Source organism: Hordeum vulgare, chromosome 3H (genome assembly GCF_904849725.1).
Source record: "Hordeum vulgare subsp. vulgare chromosome 3H, MorexV3_pseudomolecules_assembly, whole genome shotgun sequence".
Lineage (NCBI taxonomy): Eukaryota > Viridiplantae > Streptophyta > Magnoliopsida > Poales > Poaceae > Hordeum > Hordeum vulgare.
Genome location: NC_058520.1, coordinates 26,786,057 through 26,808,535, shown reverse-complemented (window position 1 = coordinate 26,808,535; position 22,479 = coordinate 26,786,057). Strand labels below are relative to the sequence as shown.

At 47.7% G+C, this 22,479-nt stretch overlaps 1 protein-coding gene across 2 annotated transcripts; it reads left to right on the top strand.

Moving 5' to 3' along the window:
• Positions 1–16,560: 16,560 nt before the first annotated feature.
• LOC123439386 (protein DETOXIFICATION 32-like) lies at positions 16,561–18,741 on the top strand. Of its 2 annotated transcripts, none has more exons than XM_045116105.1 (7): positions 16,561–16,810; positions 16,929–17,473; positions 17,571–17,657; positions 17,752–18,047; positions 18,156–18,274; positions 18,372–18,458; positions 18,559–18,741. In XM_045116105.1, the coding sequence occupies exons 1-7, from the start codon at positions 16,613–16,615 to the stop codon at positions 18,691–18,693; spliced, it is 1,467 nt and encodes a 488-aa protein (XP_044972040.1). In that variant the 5' UTR covers positions 16,561–16,612; the 3' UTR covers positions 18,694–18,741. The 2 variants fall into 2 exon arrangements, with proteins under 2 accessions (XP_044972040.1, XP_044972041.1); XM_045116106.1 differs by having other exon boundaries at positions 16,722–16,814.
• The last annotated feature ends 3,738 nt before the right edge of the window (positions 18,742–22,479 follow it).

Genomic DNA, 22,479 nt, shown 5'->3' with positions numbered 1-22,479 from the left:
GAGGACGGCGCGGGGGTCAAGGGCGACGGCGATGGCGATGGATTCTTGATCTTGTCGTCGGAGGCGGAAGGCCACATGCTGCGAGCGGGGGCGGGTGCTCCTGGCCCGGCCGTGTCGGAGCGGGAGACGGAGCGGCGTGCGCTGTGGCGCAAGGGCGAGAGCGCGGCGGCAGGGATGACAGAGCGACCGGAGTAGAACAACACCGCTGAAGAAGGCCGAGCCCGCTGCGTCTTGCGCTGCCGCTGCCGCTGCTTGAGGGAGGAGAGGGACTCAGGCGGCGTCTTGTGGTGGCGGCGAGGAGGAGAGAGGAGGGAGGGATGGGAGTGGGGAACGATGGAGGCAGGGCAGGACGAAGCGTGGGCTCTTTTTTTTAACGGGAGATGTGTGCTTTCCTTTTTCGTGAGGATTCAGCGAGGATTCGGCGGATGGCAGAGTTTTCTTCCGCCTCTAAAAGTGCTAAACATACTTTCGGTGAGTTTAGTTGCTATGTTAACGGTTAGATTTAAATGAATAGATCTGATCATAAGGCTCTAATTGCTTTGAGTTGTTGTGTGTACATTAGATGGGGTGTCTTTAGAGAAGAAAATGTTCGCTTGTTTATTAGTAGTATAGATTAAATTAGAGCTTGTTCCGCCCCTCCTTATCGCGGTCACTTTTGTAGCCATGGTGGCTGGACAGACGGTTGCGGGAGGGGACCAACTGAGCGGATCTAAGAACAACTCTAACAGACCCTGCATTCCGCCCCGATCCGTAAAATAACCGTTAAATTGTGGGTCGGGGCCGAAAAATCCGCACAATCAGACCCCACATTCCGCTCCGACCCACAATTCTTTTACGGGGCGCGGCAAATCTTCTCCCCCAACCTCTATCTTCACGGGCTGGGAGGCCGACCCGAGCTAAACCCCTATCCAGCGCGAGATTTGGCGGGAGGGACATTTCCGCGCGCCCATTCCCCGCTCCCCGCACCCTCCGCCACCATTGTCCCCCGCAAGCTCCGGTTCCTCCTCCCCGGCCGTTCCTCGCCGCCATGGAGGACCCATGTTGTCCCCCGTCACCATCGAGATCGCGCAGAGATTTGGCGGGAGGGACATTTCCGCGCGCCCATTCCCTGCTCCCCGCACCCTCCGCCACCATTGTCCCCCGCAAGCTCCGGTTCCTCCTCCCCGGCCATTCCTCGCCGCCATGGAGGACCCATGTTGTCCCCCGTCACCATCGAGATCGCGCATGCTCCTTCCCCTCGCGCGGATCTCGTTGTCGGCCATGTTGTCCCCGCCGCCGTCGCCCAAGCACACGCCGCGACTTCCCGAAAGAGGCAGGGCAACGTGGTCGTGCAGGGCGGGAATCCAGCTACCCCCGCCGCGACGGCCCGCGCTTCGGGCGCCAACGCCGCAGTGCGATCCCGGCCGGCGGCGGAGAAGGCCGGCAAGGCCGCGGGCGTAAAGCGGAGGAAGGTTCCGGCTATAAGGAAGCCACCTTATTCAACCTCTGACTTCACCCCCCCCCCCCACAAGGAGGTGCTCCGGTGATGCCGTTGGACGATGCCCCTCCCCCCGTGGCCGAGGTGTTCGATGAAATGGCCGGAAGCTATGCCTCTTCGGTCTTGGCGATTCCTTTTCATTTTTCGCCATTAGTCTCGATAGCTCGTGACTTGTTATCGTTCGCTATAGCGGTGGTTCGAACAATGCAACAACCGAGTTCATGAACATGTTGGACACGAATGCGGTTGACATTGATCAAGCCTCTTTCGGACCATTCAACTACAATGAAACGGATGGCGGCGTGGATGATCATGGTGCTGCGGACTAATTGGAGGAGATCGAAGCGGAAGCGTTTGAGCAATCGCAAGCAAATGATGGGAAAAGCCAAAGATCGAAGAACTACACGATCTTGGAAGATCAAGCTTTGATCCAAGCATGGAGTGCGGTGTCTCTTGATGCATGCACGGGTGTTTCTCGAACCGCCAGGAGATATTGGCAAAGGATCGAAGATCAATACTTCCGCATTATGAAAAAGTATCCTAATAGGACTGCACGCACATTTCAGTCACTTCAAGGGCGTTGGGAGAATATCAAGCCTATGTGCAGCCGTTGGGCAGCTTGCTTGGAGCAAGTACGCAATGCACCTCCAAGTGGCACCGTGGAGTCCGACTATGTAAATTTGTTTTTCCTTTGTTCAAGTTGTGCATCATCATAATGTATCATGGGAAATAATTGCATCACTTTGTTCACATTTTGTAGGACAAGATTGCTCAACATAGATACAAGGACATGGAAGCTTCGGAAGGCAAATTCTTCAAATTAGAGCATTGTTGGGAGTTGCTCCAAAAGTGCGAGAAGTGGAAGTTGATCGACAAAGAATCCCCACCAAAGAGAGGCTCACTTATAAACATGGATGAAGATGAGGATGATGATGGCCCAAGAAATTTGCACAAGCCCGATGGCGACAAGAAGACTAAAGAGAAGATGAAGAGAGAGCAAGAAGCAACGAGCTTGAGGGAGAAGATTGATGCCATGGTGCAACCAAGTGAGTTGATGTTGTTGAAGTCGTTGAAGATCAAGAAAGAGTTGGCCGAGAAGAAGGCAAAAGAGAAGCAAGAAAAATGGCAAATGCTCAAGGAAGAGGCGCTCCGCAAAGCTCCCATTGAGGAGAGAAAAGCACGCGCCTCTGAAACCAAATCGATGTCATTGTTGCTCGCCGAGGAGAACAAGATCATGTCAATGAACCGCAATGACATGGACGACCTCACCAAAACATGACATGATATGGCAAGGAGAGAGATCCTGAAGAGGAGAATAGTCGCCTCGGCCGGTCTGTGTTCCAATTCCCGTGATGTTTTCTCTGCTCCATATGGTGCCAATGTGGATGATTTCGGTGCGGAAGTTGGAACAAGCGACGGAGGTGGATTCGGTGGCCCCGATGAACTTCAATATGGACTCCATGGCGCGGAGTGAAGATCGACCCCCAAGATGATGTCGAACATGGGCGCAAACCTTTGCATGCCCTCTTTTGCGTAATGAATTTCGCTTTTATTTGCGCGCAAACTGTTTATGTCGTTTGAATTTGAACTTGTTTGCCAAACCCTATGTCAAATGAGAGATTTGCAGTTTTTTTGTTTGCGGGTCGTCGTGGTGGAGCCCGAGCAGAACCCGCAGAAGCCAGCCCTAAAAAAACATATTTCACGAATATTTTTTTTTACGGATCCGGTTGGGGGTCTGCATCTATGCCAGCCCGCGCCGGTCTGCAAAAATAGTTTTGCGCGAATTACAAACGCGTTTTGCGGGTCGATGGGATGCAGAGTCTGCTAAGTTGCTCTAAGGCCCTCTAGATTTCCCAATCCCTTTATGCATTGTGGTGGTTGGAAGAAAGGTTGAGTAGGAGGAAGAGTCCCGTCAAACTGTTTTTTTTTGGGCGATGGATCTACAGCAAGTGACGTTGCTCCTATTTGTGCTCATAATGAGTGAGCTATAGCGCCGGCCAATGCCTCCTTACTCTCCGCCCCGCGGCTGGAACTTGTGGAATTGAAGGGCGCCATTCGGAGCTCTGACGTGTGGAGATTAAAAAAAACGAGACCAACCCAGAATAAACTAGCCTGCTGGCATTATTAAAGAAGAAAACTTGAACACGAACAGGCTGACTGCAAACTCCAGCGCGAACCCAGCTGAGCTATGCTCGGTTCTCACGTGTGGAGATTTTCATCCTCGACATCTTCCACATGTATCTAGCAAGTCGTGGGGCTGGCTATGGTGTTGTGCCGATCTCATTGTCCAAAGTGGTTTTGTCCCGACAACAATGGGATTGGTTACGTGATGAATATTGTGTCCAAGGTCCTTATTGCCAAGTTCAAGGACATCTAAATGCACACCCTTTTGGATCAACTCTTTTAACTCGTAAATTCCACGTGCAAGCACGTCACTGTCAAACATATGCCTACTTAGGATACGCATGCTAAACCTACAGAGATGTTTTTTTCAAGATATATAGATTATGTTACACCTTATTACACATTTTATTATTATAGAGCTGCCTATAATATTACGCCAACATACGAAAATAATGACAACTGGTTTTACGTGTCTATTAAATACTCCCTTCATTCATACAACCTCTTCGTCCCAAATTACGTGTATCTAGACAAATCTAAGACAAATAATTTGAAGTTAGGGAGTGTAACTTCTTTTTTTTCTAAATCAAATGTATCTAGACACCTTCTAGTGTGTTTATTCACTCATTTCAGTATGTATGTCGTTCATATTTAATATCTTGGACCCTTATAACTACCGAAGGTCCCGTATGAGAACATGGCAACTTTGAACGTTTTAGACGGCACATTTAGTTACGCGAGGATGACACCTTTTGTGCTTTGGTTTATTTTTAACAGAAACTTGTCGTGCGTGACCGAAAATTGTTATCCTTGTGTGACTGAAATTGCCATTGAAAAACGTCAGGGCCGGAGTGACACGCATCTGACGTGTGACACTTATAATTTGGAAACATCTTTTATTCGTGATAGCAGTAACGAATTGTAGTATTTGGATAGTTCATAATAACATGTGAGATTATGAATATATCTTTATGCGAGTATATTAGGAAAGAATGTTAAATGTAGCTAATTAGCTCCATGTGGTTTTGATATCTTAATTTAAATACATGAATCATGCATTTTCTTAGGTAACACAGAATTAGCACTCCTCCGTTCACTATTAGTATAAGATATTTTAGTTTTTCTTTCAATTTGATGTACATGGATGTATTTTCGTGCGTTCATTCACTCATTTTAATCCATACATATTTATTAAAATATCCCAAATATATTAAATTTTTGAACGAAAGGAGTAACTAAATCGAGATTGGACTCTATGTCGTGACATGTGCGTAAGTGCAGCAAGCAAGATTAATCACGTGGAGGACAGAGTTACTCCAAGGGAAAAGAAAAGAGAAGAAAAGAAACCAGCAAAACAGCATGTGAACCCACATGTTTGCGTGAGCACATGCCTCGTAGGTCTCCACGGGTTCGCATGAATGTTCGGGATGGTTGACCAAATAGTGCCGTGGTTTTCAATGCTAACGAGTAGATCTAGTGGCTAGTTTGGTTTGGATTTGCCAATTATCGACCATTGGATAGAGTGAAATCAAGGGCTTACATTCAAAGTTATGCGCACACTAAAGAATGGTATAGATAGATAAATGGATGAGGATTTAGGGCACGCAAGTCCCATGACACTGATTTTTTCTATTTTGGCTTTTGATATTTAAATTTTTATATACTTTATTAAATGAAAAGTTTAAATTAAGTTATGTTTTCATATTCGTGTTTCTCGTGAGTAGCAATTTTAGATAAAATTCATTTCGAATATAGTTTGACGACTTAGAAAAAAAGTTATGTTCCAATGTTGAAACTTAGTACAAGTGATCGTTAAAAATCATGTATTTTGTGCCTACGACTGACAAAAAATTATGTTACAGTTTTATCTATAAAACTTGATTTTGTAGAAAAGAAGACATCGCCCCGGCCTCTGCATCGAGTGATGCATACAACCCTTTATTAAAAGTACCGAAAGAGTTCAAAACAAATATAGCAATCTTAGAGAAAAAAATGAAAGATACAAGACGCCATCCGCGCCACAACTGGCGATGATAATAGACCTAGATGACTATCCACCTATTCTATTAATGTGCCGTCATTCAAACCGGTTGAAGATACCCTAAGCTACCATCTCTCAGCGGACACATCCAGTAACCATAGGCTCCCTGACTTTCGCAGGAGTGAGTAATGACCACGTGCGGATCAAGGCAGTAGCCCTGAAGATAACCTGCAAAAAATTGATGGAATTGCATTTGTTAAATACTAAATCATTCATTCAGTTCCAAATAGACCACAACAATGCACAGGTCCCCACACGAATAAGCTGTCCCAACTGTAAATCAACATCCTTTATCCACGTCCCAAATAACGTGTTGATACTGTTAGGGGGGCTGATATTAAAAGCAATATGAATTGAACGCCATAGTAGTTAAGCAAAAGGGCATTCGAGAAAGAGGTGCTTGATAGATTCTTTGTTCTGACAAAAGTTACATCTTTGGTTGCCTTTCCAATTACGCTTTGCTAAATTGTCCTTTGTTAGAATAACTCCTTTGCGTACGAACCACATGAATATTTTTATTCTCAACGGGACTTTGACTCTTCAAATATGCTTGGATTTTGAAATATGTAAAACTTGGTACATGCGAGCGAGAAAGTCAGAATTTTTAGATGCAAAATTATAATTTCCAAACGCTGAAACTCATAATTTATTGTACCCTCGTGCGGGATTCAACTATTTCGTGCATCGTGAGGCAATCAAATAGTTGCCTCGCAGGTGGACATGGCTTGGCAGGTGCGTGCCCCTAGGAATTTCCGATAGATCAATGATGGAGCTTTGGGTCCTTCCCTTGTTCAAAAAGGAAAGAAGAAAAAGAGAAAAACGGTAGAAATTGCTGAGAAGTGATTGCTCTAAAAATATGTAGCATGTCGATTGCAAGAAGGAGAAAAATTGCAAGAGATTACATGAGAAGCAGAAGGAAAAATGAAGAAAGTGGGAGCGGTAGGGAAAGATTGCCAGCATGATCCTGGGTCAATACAAAATCCACAAAATAACTAAGATCCACAAAAGGGGACAAGATAATATAGAAGTGTACTACGGATGTATGCTTCTCGCTAATGACAACAAAAGCCTTTGAAGGCAGTTGAGGCCGGCAAAGCAATCCTCCATCAGTGCTTTCTTCTTCAGGTTGACGCCCCGTTCGCGGAGGAGGATGCGCGACGCAGTGGAGAACATGTCATCCTGGACGTTTGTGTATCCTAACCTGCTACCCGAACCCAAACCAAACCGAATTATCCGAATTGTCAGGTAATACGGTTATCGGGTTAGGGTTCGATTCTTATTTTTTGACTATTCGGTTTTTGGGTTAGGATTCGGGTTCTAGTTACTCATATATCTGAATTATTCATACTAACCAAATTATTTATGCAATTATTACACTTACATGTTATCCATACCAACTAAAATACCCATACTATGCAAAATACCCATACTATCCGAATTATTCATACCAAAAGTTGATGTGTGCTTCGAATATTTTGGGTTTTTTGGGTACCCGAATTACCCGAACAGAAATTTTGGGTAATTTGGATTCGGTTATTTTTTTGACAGAATTTTTTTTGTTTCCGTTTTTAAATACCTGAATTATCCACAAACCGGACTACCAAATAGAAATAACTAAAATACCCGAACGACAAGGCTAAAGAATGTGCCATTTAAGGAACCATAGATTTTGTGATGGCCATGACTAAGCTACCCGGCGGCGCTCCGGTGGGCGCATTCTCTCATGCCCAGTCGTCGTCTACGGATGTCGGATTACATGGGTACATATGACATCGGATGGTCCAGGAATTCGGCTGATTTTTGTTTTCCCTTTGCGAGAGGAAACTCTGGTGGAGGGCCCACACCGAGCTGCTTATTTATTTTTGTTCCTGTTCTATTAATACGATTTTTCATTCTGTCTGTCTCAATCTATCTTTTCTTTTTTGACAATTCGTCCCAATATTTCATCTTATTTTTTAAATAATATGTCCTTGTCTATCTTTTTTTTATAACCTATCTCAATCTTATCAAAATTTGAGAGCGGCGATTACCACGATGGGCGCATCAACGCGTGGAAGGGCTCGAGGAAGCGACGCGTGGAGTGCTTGGAATTTTTTCCACGGTTTTTTTTATCTGGTGTTTTCTTCTCTTTTGGGTTTTTCTTGATTTTTTCTCTTATTGTTTTCATTTTCCTTCTTTCTGTCTAGTTTTCTTATGCTGTCACGTGTACAACATGGATGTATGTGTATATGTTGCTATGCGGTGTTGACATGTTTATAGGTGGTTGTTAAACTACCTGCGAGTACACTGGCAGTGAATAGTAAAAGTATTTTACCACGTGAAGTACATGTATGCTATAGTGGAAGTACAAGCTTATTATTGTTCGAAGTACAAGTTACGTCCCAAAAAGATCGACGAGACCTATGAACATGGGATCTATTTCTGAAGATCTCAACATGAGTAACACATCGGTGAGATACTTTGATTTGAAATTTGGATCTTATGTTTTTTTATGGGAAGAGATGGCATGATGTGTAATTTTTTGTTCAAAGTGAATATCAAGTGCTACATATGTTCCAAACCGTGGAGCACTAAAGTTTACGGTTGTCCCTGGTTTAAACTTGTTCTAAAGAAATTTTGTGTCGTAGATGCTGCCATGCTAGTATTCTCTTTTACAAACATGGTTATATTTAGAAGAATCTTAACTGATGGCACAACTATCTATGTAAGTGCGTTCTTATTCTGAACCGATGTGAGTAGTATGGATAGATATACAATTTCTCTGGCCCGTGCTAGACAAGAATGAAGAACAAAATAACAACCACCCTATCAATCTCATCTTTTTATCTGGGCATAATAAAGAAGTACTCCCTCCGTCCCATAATTCTTGTCTTATATTTGTCTAAAGATGAATGTATCTAGTCACATTTTAGTATTTAGATACATATATTTTTAGACAAATCTAAGACAAGAATTTTGGGACGGAGGGAGTAATAAATATCCCCTGCAAAAAAAGAGTAAATATGGACCGACTGTTTGTTTGACTTTGACATGTGGACTTATAAGTATGCTTTGTCAATTCAAGTCCATATAATCAACTGTCGAGTAGAACAAAATTATGTTTTCTCCTTCACCAGTCACCGAAAGGAGACAACAACCATGACAGGGCACATTCTATGCAACTGGATGCTTGAAAAGAACAGAAAAGATATCGGCGACGACGGCGGTGGCGCTGTTCCGGCCTTGTGATCCATCTTCAGCTTTGGCGGGGACGATGGCGGTGGCGCTGCTCCGTCCTTCTGGTCCATCTCCAGCTTTGGCGGGGACGACGGCGGTGGCGCGCGCTGCTCCGTCCTTCTGGTCCATTTCCAGCTTTGGGGTCGTAGCTGCAAATTAAGCAACGACAGAACTCAACATGTAGGTGTGAATTACTGCTGCAAGTGAGTACAATATAGCTTCAACAAATAGTAGCAAAGCACCCACATGATATCCGTGGTGATCACCTTCCACGTCGAGGTTCAGCTGGTCAGCGCGCACGACTCTTGAGGCTTGGGTTTTGCATTCGAGTTCCATGGCTGCGAACCGCACGTGAACTCCTCCTAGCTAGCCCCCCCTCTGCAGTTAGCAGAATTGTACCATCCTTTAAGCATTTTTTAAAGAATTATTCAAGTATAACTTCATAAACAATCCCACAAACACACGTAATTTGATCTGCAGGGGTTAATTTGATTAGTTGCCTCTGACACGGGTTTTGGTGCACCGGTTCGGTTGACTATTTTTTTTAGAAAAAGGAAAATGATCCCCGGCCTCTGCATCTGGGAGATGCATGCGGCCATTTTATTGATATTTTTCAGGACCTTACAAAATAGTATAATAATATGACTGAATCCGCTATCTTGGCAACATCTGTCGCTACTCTTATCCATATGATGAAGGGGTGCAAGCTGGATCAAATACCCAGACCTCTCACCTAAGCCTAACATCTAAAGCCGAAGGCCCTGATCGAGTCACATACCGGGGCCGGGGCACAAACCGGTCCGACGGACTCACATGTATCGTCGCCGTCATCTTACACTGGTCCATCTTCAGATCAGATTGAGGTACAACCTTGGTAGGTGCCTCCGCCATCGACGTCACCATCACGCCAAACGAGGACCTCCACCTACGCGAGTCCATCTCCAAACAACGGACGTAGATCCATGCTAGGATGGAGCCGCACCACCGCCGTCGCCCACCACCCACAAGCGCCACCCAGTCCCAAGGTTCCCAAAACGGCGCCTTCAAGAAGTGAATGGCCCCAAGGTTCCACTGTCAAGAACGAATGGTTTGGTTGACAGAGAAGGATTTTCCTATTTTAATTATATTTATAGATAGAAGGAGGAGGAGGACGACGATGAACGACGACAACGAGGAGCAGGAGGAGGAGGAGGATGAGCAGGAGAAGAAGGGCGGAGGAGGAGGGTGACGAGGAGAAGAAGGGAGGAGAAGGGAAGAGGAGGAGAGAGATATTATCCATTCACATGACAACACAAACTGTGGTATCAAGCTAAGTTAACCACAAATTTGGAATCCATTGGTTAATTTGCGAGTGAATTCTGCTTTTTACCCTGTAATTATACATTTGTGACACTAATTACCTCATCGTGTGAAAATTCGTCTATAATACTCTTTTTGGAAGCGTTGGACACTTGTTTTCTGATGCATGCCCATCAGGCAAGGTGTGTGGTGACGTCGAGGGTCGAAAATTATATAGACGACGATGAGGAATGAAACAGATGGACAAGAGAAGTCTGGACATGATCGTCAACGATGTCCTCTGATCTTTACATATTTTTCTACGAATCATTAACGCAACATACCGATCCTATCTAACATAAACAAGAAAAGTGTAAATCTAAAGAAATACCGTGTTAAAAGTCATCAAAATATGATATTTCGATAAAAGTTTCATTAAATGGGTAATATGTGTCGTAAATATACAACTACAAGGTAGAAAACAGAATTCACTCTCAAGTTGCAGAAATAAAACCTACCAGATGCAGCAAGATGTAAGCAGCACAAACGACGGAAGATAACGACAGGTTGCAATCAAGACAGAGGGAAACCCGACCGCAAGGCTCATAGGAAGGAAACAACAACCCTCAACCAAGGCGAGATCTGCGATCATGCACGAACTAGGAAAAAGGTGAATCAATTTGGAACAAAGAACATAATAGATTGTGAAAGAAGAAGAAGAAGAAGAAGAAGAAGAAGGAGGAGGAGGAGGAGGAGGAGGAGGAGGTCTTAATCCAACCAAATCATGGGAAAAGGGAAGAGAAACACGATCCCTCTCACCTAGCCGCCTAGCTTGGAGTTGTAATGGAACGGAATGGAATGGGTTCGGGAGGGCAGGGTCTTAACGAGTGGGGAGCCCAGATTCGAGGGTAGGAAGCAAAGCAAGAGGGAGAAAAGTAAAAGTCGGCTGAAAACAATAAAACATCATCCCCCTCCCTCTGCTGCCCGTGTCATCTAGACCCACGCACCGCCTTCTCTGTCCACCTTATCTTTCTTTCTTTCTTCCTCGCTCGCTTTATCCTGTATCCAGAATCCCCCATCCCATTCACTTACGCAGCAGCAGCAGCAAGCCACCACCGGCCACCGGCCCGTCATCACCGGCGGCAGACACCGCTATAGGGGCCACCACCAGCTGCAGCTGCTGCAAATGCTTCACTCGCTTCTTATTATTTCCTGACGCAAGCACAATAGCACTGCGACCCCATGGATCTCGTCGACCAGGGATGCTGCAGCACGAGTCTTGCCATGGCGGCGGAGCTGCAGTGCAACAAGCGGACGCCTCGTGGTCGTGGATCTCGTCGGTGGCCGGGGGCTTCTTCCATGCAACATGCGTGGTGCTGCGCCCTCTCGGACCTTGCCGGCCGGGGAGCTGCAGTGCAGGTGCAGCTGCGACCAGACGATCATTGGAGTACGCGATGCAGCACTCGCCAGCGGTGGAAGCTGTGATGGGCGTGGCGTCGCGCCGGGGCTCCGGAGCTTCAGTGCAACCGGGCAATGCTGCAACCAGCGGATCATCGGAGTATGCGATGCAGATCTCGTCGGCGATGGACTGACGACTGTGAAGGACAAAGGAGGGGCAGGTACGATTGGTTGATGGTGACGCGCGTTGTTGCCTTGCTACGGCGAGAGATGATCAAAGTGGACGTCGAGAGCCCGTGCGATGTGATGTGTGTTGACCAATCCAACGTTTTTGCGAGGGAGGGGTCTCTTATCACCCATATGGCACTATCCAGATAGTAATAACATAAACTAGTAAGATATATTTCCTCCGTCTCATAATATAAAAACATTTTTACATTACATTAATGTTAAAAATGCTTTTATATTATAGAAGGAGGAAGTACATGTGAGTAGTCTAAGTTACTCTTCGGCTGTATCATCATTCAAGCAAGACCAATTCTTATTTCTTCCTAGAGCTTCTATAACTGGATACCTCGTATTTGTTTCAAACGTCAGGGTAAGCCATGCGGTCAGTGACCGGTCATTAAAACGCGATCAATCAAACCCCTTATATCCGTCGCAAACGTCCGGACTGACCGATACCTCTCATATTCATTTCAAATATGAGAACAGTATGAGGGTTCACGGACGCGCCCGGCCACAGCCAGTCAGCCCGCCATGTAGGACGCGACCCCATTCTGGAGACCTTTTTTCTTTTCTTATTTATTCTCTTTTTTTCTCTGTTTTCCTCCATCAATCACGTACAAGTGATCGGACATATGAGAAAAAATATGAAAAATAAGATTGCATGAAAAAAGTAGGAGCTTAAAACAAACACGCCAGGTCACTGACCGAATGCACGAAAAAATATGAAAACACAGCTGCACAGGCGAAAAGTTAAAGCTTAAAATAAACACGTCCAATCACTCACGAAACATGAATACAGGATAGTGAGGATCATATTTACGAAGTCCGGGTATAGATGCTCTTATGCATCATTCAAGTCGGACCAATTCTTCTCTCTTCTTCTGAAGATGCAGGTGGTTAAGCCTCTTTTTCTAAAGAATTTTCTTTTCTTTTTCTTGGCCATACGAATACGAGAGGCTGGTAGAATTCCGTCCTGGCAGCGGCATTATGTAATATATCTTGCTTATTGCTTGGCAACCAAAGCAGCCACTTCACGCCCATTTTTTCAGATGAGGGCACATTCTTAGAGCATCTCGTAAAAAAGATCCGTAAAATGCATTTATAGGTCGCTACCAAGCAATTTTGCTGAACTATTTCGTGTGACAAAGATCAGACACCGTATACGAAACTGTAAAATTTAAAAAAAGACGTTCACGGGTGAAACTACATCATTATTTTTCATCAAAATACATCATTGTTCTTCATCAAACTACATCACTCTTCATACTGCTAGGTAGGGGGAGGGGGCAATGCGGGCCGTGCAACATATCCGAGCCTAGGCTACCAAAAATGACATGTGCGGCGGCGACGACGCGACGGAGGAGGTGGAGGAGCTCAGTCCTCGTCAGAGTCGAGGTCGATCCAAATCTTGTCCTACTCGGTCTTCATGACACGCAGGTCCGCCTCCTTGGACGCGCTCGCCTGCGACGCTATGACCCCTTGCTCGAGGAGGATATGCACGATCTAGAGCTCGCGACGGTTGCCGGCCACGTCGTCCTCCGCGTCCCTCACCGAGCGCTCCATGATGGCGCGCATGAGGTGATCCTCTTGCCCCAGGATGAGGTAGTCCTCGGGGCTGATGACCCCTCACTGCAGGGCGACGTCGTCCTCGAGCTTGACTGCGAGAGGCCTGAGCTCATCCGGCCTTCTCTTCACCGGGGTGATGGTCTGCAAGGACGAGGCACCCGCGGACGAACTCCCAGCGCCAAAGGAGCCGATGTGTTGGGTCGTGAGCTCGCGCTCGTACTCCTCGAGCTCGCGGCGTTCGAAAGCCGACAGCGGTCGGCGGCCGTAGTTCAGCAAACTCCACGATCCGCTTGTGTGCGGCGTCGGAGGCGCGACGGCGACGCCGCTCGGCGTCATCCCCTCCATTTCCGTGGCCGTCCATGGTCGGGACGGCCCGCTATGAGTTTTTTTGTCTTGTCGGCGGCGAAAAATTAGGGCGAAGCGGGAAATGAATTGCGGCGGAGCTGCGGCAGCGGAGGATAGGGTTTGACCCGTATCGGGGCTGTGAAACCGCATATATGCCGGCTGAGGGGTTCTTTTTCCGGGTGACGGTAAAAAAATTACGGACCGGATACGCGATACGGGTCTGTTCTCGCCACTAAAACGGGCTGAACCCGTATACTCGTCGAAATTTTGCGGGTTCGATCCTTTATGGGGTCTGCTAGATATGATCTTAAGGCATCTAATCTAAATCTAAACTAAACACCGCATCTGTCCGTGAATTCACAGCCCGCCAACATTGATGCATGAGCTAACTGTTCAGCCTTAGCCGTGTATATTTTGAAATCAGATTGCAATAAATCATATGAATAACATGCAAAGCAATGATTTTCATATAATGCGGACAAAAACATTTACCATTCGGACAATGGATTAGGTTAAGCGATTTTAACCTAGTCTTGTCTATCGTCGGCAGTGGAGCCCCATTTCTAGGGATGTAGAGCGGCGTCTCGCATAGACCGCCAAAATGCTAAATTAGTGCAACTTTGCCTAACGGCACCACAAGCTAGCTAAAGCTAAGTTTTTCTAATTTGTAAACCAAGCGAGGCGGATTCGGGTGCCGCTCTACATCCCTACCCATTTCCATGATATATCTTCCTCATGTCCAAACTCACTGGACCGCCTTGAGCTCCGAAGGTATATGCTCCACCGGAAGGGTAGGAGTAGCATCGACTTCCGCGAAGCACATATCAAGGTTGTTTTTTGGCGCAGGGGAGAACGGTTGTTGTGGCCTACGCCACTGCTATGAGGGCAAGTCACCGACTGTGCATGCCGGCAAGACGGCGACGATGGCCTTAATGGGACCCAAGCAACGATGGCCTTCCATGGTCTACTATTCCTCGCCATCAAAGGCGGCGAAGGGCATGATGACTTCGTCGGCATGGCGGCGGGGCATGGCCAATGCGGAGTTGGCGACGTCGTCGTCCATGCCTGAGTGAAAATACCTCGCCACCATGTTTATCTCGGCAAACATGGCTTGTTTCTCAGTCCGTCAGATGCATTTTTGCATCGCTCGCAACGGATTTGACGGGAGATAGCATTGGCCAGCTTGGACGGGCGGGGATGGCCTGACGATGGTGATGGCAGAGAGCTTGCCAGCAAGCAAGCTTGTATCTGGTTGGCTCGCCAGGTCACCCAGCCGTCATGGATTTTGAGCTGGACGTCATCGGCAGTGTGGTGCAAGGAGGAGATAAAGAGCGAAGGTGTGGTGTGGTTCATGTCCGACGCTTAAATAGCGGGCATATGCGAGACACCAACCGCCGATGTCTCCAATTGAAATTAGGTAACTGATTTTGACCGGCTCAACAATTTAAACTAGCCTACAATTAAGTGAGATCTCCAATTGAAATTAGGTGACTGATTTTGACCGGCTCAACAATCTATCAACTCTCTCTCATTTATTTATTTTACTATATACTATGCTTCCTAATTTTAAAGTCTCACAATTAATTGAGGTTTTGAATTTAAAATTAGGTCATTCAATTTTAACCGGGTCAGCGATTTTTCAAGGAGCTCTCACATTCAATTATTTTCCATATGTTCTCTAATTTTAAAACTCTTTCATTCAGTTGAGGTATCCAATGTTGAATTTGGTTTACATTTTTCCCGGACCAATGCTCCATTTTGACCAGGTCAATAATTTCTTAAAACTCTCTCATTCAATTCTTTTATATTTTATACCATGCTTCCTAATTTTGAAAGTATCATAATTATTTGAAGTCTTAAATTTATAACTAGGTCAGCCAATTTTGATCGGATCAACAATTTCTCAAGGACCTCTTCCATTCAATTCTTTTACTTTTCTACATTCCTTCATTTTAAAGCTTTTACATACAATTGAGGTATTCAATTAATTGAGGCCTTCAATTGAGAATCGGGCGAGCCAATTTCGACCGTGTCAATAATTTCTGAAAGAGCTTTTCCATTTAAGTTTTTAATTCTCTATGTTCCCTAATTTTAAAGCTTTTTCATTTAATTGGGGTATTCAATTCTGGATTTGGTTTGCGATTTTAACTATGCCAACGATTTTTCAAATCAATCAGCAGGAACCGACCTATAAAAATATATCAATCCCGCGCACCCACCTACCTATCTGATATTGTAGCATCAATATAGTACATGCAGCGAGTGATGCAGAAATTTCCTCACAAAAATATTTTTTTATTAGCGGATAACACATAACCACACCATCATACCACCGCATTATAAATGAAAATAAAACACTCCATCAGGTCAAAATATAAATGTTTTTGGAAAGTTAACTTTCTTTAGTTTTGACCATGTTGAGAGCAAAAAATATTGGCATCCACAATATTAAACAAAACAAGTACGGAAATTCATTTCATGATGAATCTAACAATACCGATTTGGTATTATTGATTTCGATATATTTCTCTACGAATTTGATCAAACTTGAAAGGCTTGATTTTTCAAAAAAATAAAATATACACCCTATGTTTTGAAAGAGAGAGAGTATTTCTTTTAAGAAACCCAACAACACTAACGATGCAACAAAGTGTGGCCAACCCTTCTAGTATGGCGTGAAAACATATTCAGTGATGAATGCAATGACATTAACTTAGTGATGTAAGTGAATACTGATATATTTTTCTACAAACTTGTTAACAGTTTATAAAATTTGTCTTCAGACAAATCTAATACATGGAGGAAATAAAAACCAGGGTTTCCGCCAAAAATAAACACCAAGGGAGTATAGTGAGGTTGTAAGACCAACTTGTCGCCGTGACCAGGAAGTGCTCACTCTGCATATGTAGTATTCCCCTCTTCAAGAGACAGCGTTAGCTATGAGGGCGCTGGCCACAAAGAGCTGGGAGGAGTCGAAGCTTCTATGGCGTCTCGCCTTCCCGGCGGTCCTCACCGAGGTGTTCCAGTTCTCCATTGGCTTCGTCACCGCCAGCTTCGTCGGGCACATCGGTGTGGTTGAGCTCGCCGCGGTCACCATCGTGGAGGGCGTCCTGGAGGGCTTCGCCTACGGCGTCCTGGTAGGTACAGTACATCGCAGGACACTGCATGCCGAGAGAGATCCAATCAAGCTGCGTCTGCGTGCTAGAGATCTCACTAACAATCAATCAATCTTGTGTGTGCGGCGCGGTAGCACAGTTCGGCATGGGGTGCGCGCTGGACACGCTGTGCGGGCAGGCGGTGGGCGCCGGGCAGCTGGGCCTGCTGGGCGTGTACGTGCAGCAGTCGTGGATCGTCTGCGGGGCGGCCGCAGTGGCGCTCACGCCGGCGTACGCGCTCGCGACGCCGATCCTGGGGTCCCTCCTCCGGCAGCCGGCCGCCGTCGCGGCCGCCGCGGGGCCGTACGCGCGGTGGGCGATCCCGCGGCTGCTGGCGCACGCCGCCAACTTCCCGCTCCAGAAGTTCTTCCAGACGCAGAGCAGGGTCTGGGCCCTTGCCGCCATCACCGGTGCCGCGCTCGCCGTCCACGTCGCGCTCACCTACGTCGCCGTGAACCGGCTCGGGTACGGCCTCCGCGGGGCGGCCGTCGCCGGGAACGTCTCCTACTGGCTCATCGACGCCGCGCAGTTCGCCTACCTTGTCAGCGGCCGGTTCCCTGACGCGTGGAAGGGGTTCTCCGTTCGCGCGCTCAGGAACCTCGCCGCCTTCGTCAAGCTGTCCCTCGTGTCTGCCGCCATGATCTGGTCGGTACAAAATTGTCCGGTTGAGCAGATCCATGCATGCATGCATACCTTTACTGCACACGAGTTCTCATACATTCTGTAAATTGATTTGGGAAAGCTTGGAGTTTTGGTACTATGCTGCACTGCTCATTCTGGTGGGTCTCCTCAAGAATGGCCAGCTCCAGCTTGATATCATGTCAGTTTGGTGAGTGTTTCCTCTTGTTTTCTTCTGTCTGTACGCCTATACATTTTCTGATTACAAGAACCATACATGTTAACATGTGGAATTAATCTGACAGCATCAACTACGAGTTCTGGACCATGATGGTGGCGCTGGGCTTCAGCGAAGCAGTCAGCGTGAGGGTGTCCAACGAGCTCGGAGGGAGCAGACCCAAGGATGCCAAGTTCGCGGTGGCCGTGGCGGCGATGACATCCGCACTCATCGGGGCCACCTTCATGGCCGTCTTCTTCATCTGGAGGAGGGGCTTGCCGAGGCTCTTCAGCGACGACAAGGACGTGGTCCAGGGAGCGGCGAGGTTGGGGTACCTGCTCGCCGTCACCGTCTTCTTCAGCAGCATCGGGCCAGTGCTCTCGGGTAATCAATTAACACACCACTCAGAGGGTTCATCGCCCTAGTTGACATGGCTATCAACTTGACCGACCACTAAGTAAAGTAAGGCGTTGGTCCTTTGGGAATTTGCAGGTGTGGCTGTGGGAGCAGGGTGGCAGCTGCAGGTAGCATTCGTCAACATCGGCTGCTACTACCTGGTGGGCATTCCGGTCGGTGTCCTGCTTGGATTCAAGCACAGACTCGGTGCATTGGTAAGCTTGTTTCAAATTTAATTAGCTTGTTGATGATCAGCAAGTTCATGGACGAACTGAAGAAGAGATTATCCGTCGTTGGCGTGCATGGATGCAGGGGGTATGGACGGGCATGCTAACAGGCACGTTGCTCCAGATGGCCATACTTCTTCTCATTATCAAGAGGACAGGGTGGGAGAAACAGGTACAGTGCATGTTAGATTTCCACATGATCTCCTGAATGAATTTGGTTGTTTGTTATCAATCTTACCGAAACAACAAGAACCGTGTACTGTTTGCCACAGGCCCAGTTGGCAGCGGCGAGGATCAAGGAGGTTGGGGGGAAGAATGAGGACCAGCCATTGACCACAACGGCATGTACAGAAGATGATCATATGAAAAATATAGAGTTAGATTGTAAAGAACAAGCAGTAGTATAGAAGCAATGCATGATAAGATGTTCATCTATTAATTCTCCCGTGCTTGCATTGATCGTTGAGCAAAGTTGTGAAAGTAATACGTACTGTACTGTAGGTAGCAAGGAAATAGCTTAATTATGTGGCCCATTGTCACACCACTATTTCCTTTTTCTTTAAAGAAGGCAGGCAGGTGGGGGTGCAGTTTCAATGATGTACGTATGGAGGAAGACATCGAGTTCGATCGGCTGGTAAAATTTGGTGGGAGCTGCTGCACTGAATTTATTGAGTTTGTTGGGTTGTACGTGCCTTTATGGGCGAGCCCCAGCTCAAGATCTAGGTTTTCGACATGTTGCTGAACCTCCAGCGACGCTCATGGCCCGCATGCATCACAACTCTGTTTCTCCACATGCATGCACCACGGCCCCAAATCGAGCCTGGGTTTTCCTTTGGTAAAATTTGGGAGTGCTCAGCAGTGTTATATAAAGCTAAAAGGAAAATAAAAATACAAGGCAAACGATTTCTCAAAATGGTGCCAAACTTCGTGCTTCCTGTCTGTTCCCTTCTCACGTGAGTCTAAACCTGAGAATGGTTTCATGTTTAAACCATATTTGAACTATACATTTATCTCACAAAATCATACTTAAACCATACCTATTTGATGTCATATTCAGCCCAACCAAAACTAAATTCATTATTTTTTCCACCCAAACCAACCAAAATCCAATACATAACCATGGTTTAAAACCAATACATAACTATGAGTTTGCTTTAATGTACATATAATTGCATAAATTGACAAGTTAAGAAACAAATGAGATAGAAAAGGTATAAATGCATCTACAACAGTTTGAGAACAAAGTTATCCTTGAGATACAGTAAACACACAGCAAAAGCAAAAAAAAATGCCCGCGTCTGAATAACTCACTAACAAGTGTATTAAAACAAAATTACTTAACCAAAGCACAAGCAAACACTTCTGATTTTCACGTGGTAATTCTTCATTATACATAATTACACAGTGCATTACAACATGCATGCGGATCAAAGATATTCGTTCTCGGTCATCGTTGATTATTGCACATAACCAATGCCTAGAAACCGGTTTAGACTCATAGTTTACAACCGTTTATAACCAAAATGTTTAAACCCATAACCAACTATACCCAAACCGGTTTCTCCACATACCCAAACCAAAACCAAACTAAAAAAACTCAGCCCAATAAAATCTAAATCAACCAAACCCAAAGTAATAACCGAACTGTTACACCCGGTTTTCTAATAACCATTTTCAGGTTTACACGTGGCAGAGAAATCAAACACATTAACGTGCGCGTGAAGGACGCTCTCACGTTGTGTCCACGTCGGCACTGGTATTACTGTTTGCGCCGGCCAATTGAAAGGAGCAAGGCGTTTTGTGTCACGATCGATGTCCCGTACGAGTAAAAAAGGATCAACTGTCTGCTTCCTTCGCTGCCCCAACGGGCCATCATGTTGTTCGCTTGGTCCGGAAGAAAGAGAGGTTGCCTAGCCCCCATTCCCCATGCGCCCACTCCCTGGCAAAAGCTCCCTCGTGTGCCGCCGCCCAACGGGCAACCTCCCCTACGACTGTACTGACACCCCCACCCCCTTCTCTCCTTCCCATCATCAGCTCCAGCACGCCTACAAGACTGCTTCCGCTAGAGGACGCCATGGAAAACATGCTCTGCCCGTGATGCTGCCTCTTCTCTCTGTAGGTGTTGGATGATGGCTATTATGGTTAATATCATGATGCGAAGGCCAGGGGTGATCCTCCTATGAAAACAAATCGATTATGCTTGTTCTAAGTCTTTGTGTGTGTTTCTCTTATGCTTGAGAAGGTGAAGGTGGCATATAGGACCAAGGAACTTGGGGAGCAGCGGGCCAAGGTTCTTACTTACATTGTTCTTCCTTTTCCCTTCCATGCGCCTAACGATGAATTTTTGCAGCTAGATAACTCCATAAGTGTTGAAGGGGAGAGAAGGATAGGTGGAATAGTTGTTGTATTGCTTGAGCTCCGTGGGCATATATATAGGAGTACATGATCATTTTGGAGTACAAGTCAAGGCAGGAACAAATCCTAGTCTATCTATGCTTTCCTAAACAATCACGTTACTCAACATCCCCCCGCGGTCACAACGGTAACGACACAGATGGTGAGATTGGAGAAGAATCCAAAGGTAAGCCGACAGTCATCCCCCCACGGTCGTAACGGTCGATGCATCGTGGAAGTTGTGGCTGGAGTTGAAACCGGCGAGGTTGCTCAAGCAAGGCGGTAGCCCTTTGTGCATTGGTCGAGGTAGCCGAGAGCGTAGGGTGGTGTAGCCGTGGTCGAGGTAGCCGTGCGAAGAACGGAGTGGTTGATGTCGAGTCGGGGTAGCCGGTGTCGAGGAAGCCGTCGTGGAGCCGCGGGCGCAAGGAGGCGCCGAGTTAGTCATGGGCGCAGTGGTGTCGAAGTAGTGGTGCGCCGGAAAGTAGACGTAGTTGAAGATGAAGGAGATGGACGGGCGGTGCGACTCGGGTGAGCGAGCTGCAGCAGCGCCAAGGAAGAGCGGCGGCGGCGACTGGTTAGGAGCGCGGCGGCGATGCTCGAAGTACGCGAGGAAGAGCCCGACAACATGATGAAGACCGGCGCGGATGATGGCGTTATCGCGCCGAAGGAGACGGCGCGGCGCATACCACAGGAAGTCGACGCACGGGGACAGCGGAGTGGACCACGCGTCACGGCGCTACGACCCGAAGGGGCGACGAAGCGGCAGCGCGCGGGTCGGGGCGACGGCGGAAGACCTCGGGGTGGCGGCGTAGACCGCGTGCCGCAATGCGGCGGCCCGAAGGGGCGACGCAGCAGCGATGTGCGGGTCGGTGCAGCCACGGGGACGGCCTCGGGCGGCGGCGGGGACCACGTGTCGCCGCACTACAACCCGAAGGGGTGGTGTAGCAGCGGCTCGCAGGTCGGGGCAACTGCAGGGGAACCACTGGGCGGCGGTGTTGCGGCCCGATGGGGCGACGCAGCGGCAGCCCTGAAGCTCGATCGATGGAGGGGCGCGCTTTACTCGAGACAGACTTCACGGGGCCTGTGGAGGCGCGCGCAACCAAGGGGCCAGGTTGGTCGCACGACATATATGAGGCGGATCGCGGGAGGGCGGGTGATCAATCCGATCGCACGCGAGGTCGTGGACGTCGCTCGGTGGAGGCAGGGTGACGGCCAGTTCTGGCATCCGGCGCTACGCAGGCGGCCCGAAGCAGCCGTCGTGACGTAGGCGGCGCAACAGGTGGCCCGAGGCGGCCGACGCGAGGCAGTCGGCGAGGACGGAGCCGGAGCCGGCACGACGCAGCCGACCCGAGGCAGCCGGTGCGCGACCGGATGAGGCGACGGTGGAGATCGACGGGCGGACGGCGCGCGAACGGCGGCTGTGATGGGCTGCCGCATGGCGCAAGGCCGTTGGGTCGGGACGATGCAGGAGCCCCGATCGGAGCAAGGCGATGACGGCCGGCGGATATCGATGGGCGTGTCGGCGCACGAACGACGACATTGAGGGGCCGTCGAGTTTGCGCGAGGCCGACGGGTCGAAGGAGAAGCCGGGTCGCGCCGATGTCGGAGTAGAGGCGTGGTGGTCGACGGCGGTGGCGGGCGACGCAAACCGATCTAAGATCGGAAAACCAAAAAGAAAACGCCGATCAAAGTGACCGGCGGAAGATAGAAAACCCTGGATCTAGAAATCGGGAAAAGACTCTCTAGGGCAGCCGGTCGACACGACAGACGGACAAACCCTAGGTACGGACGGCGCGGCC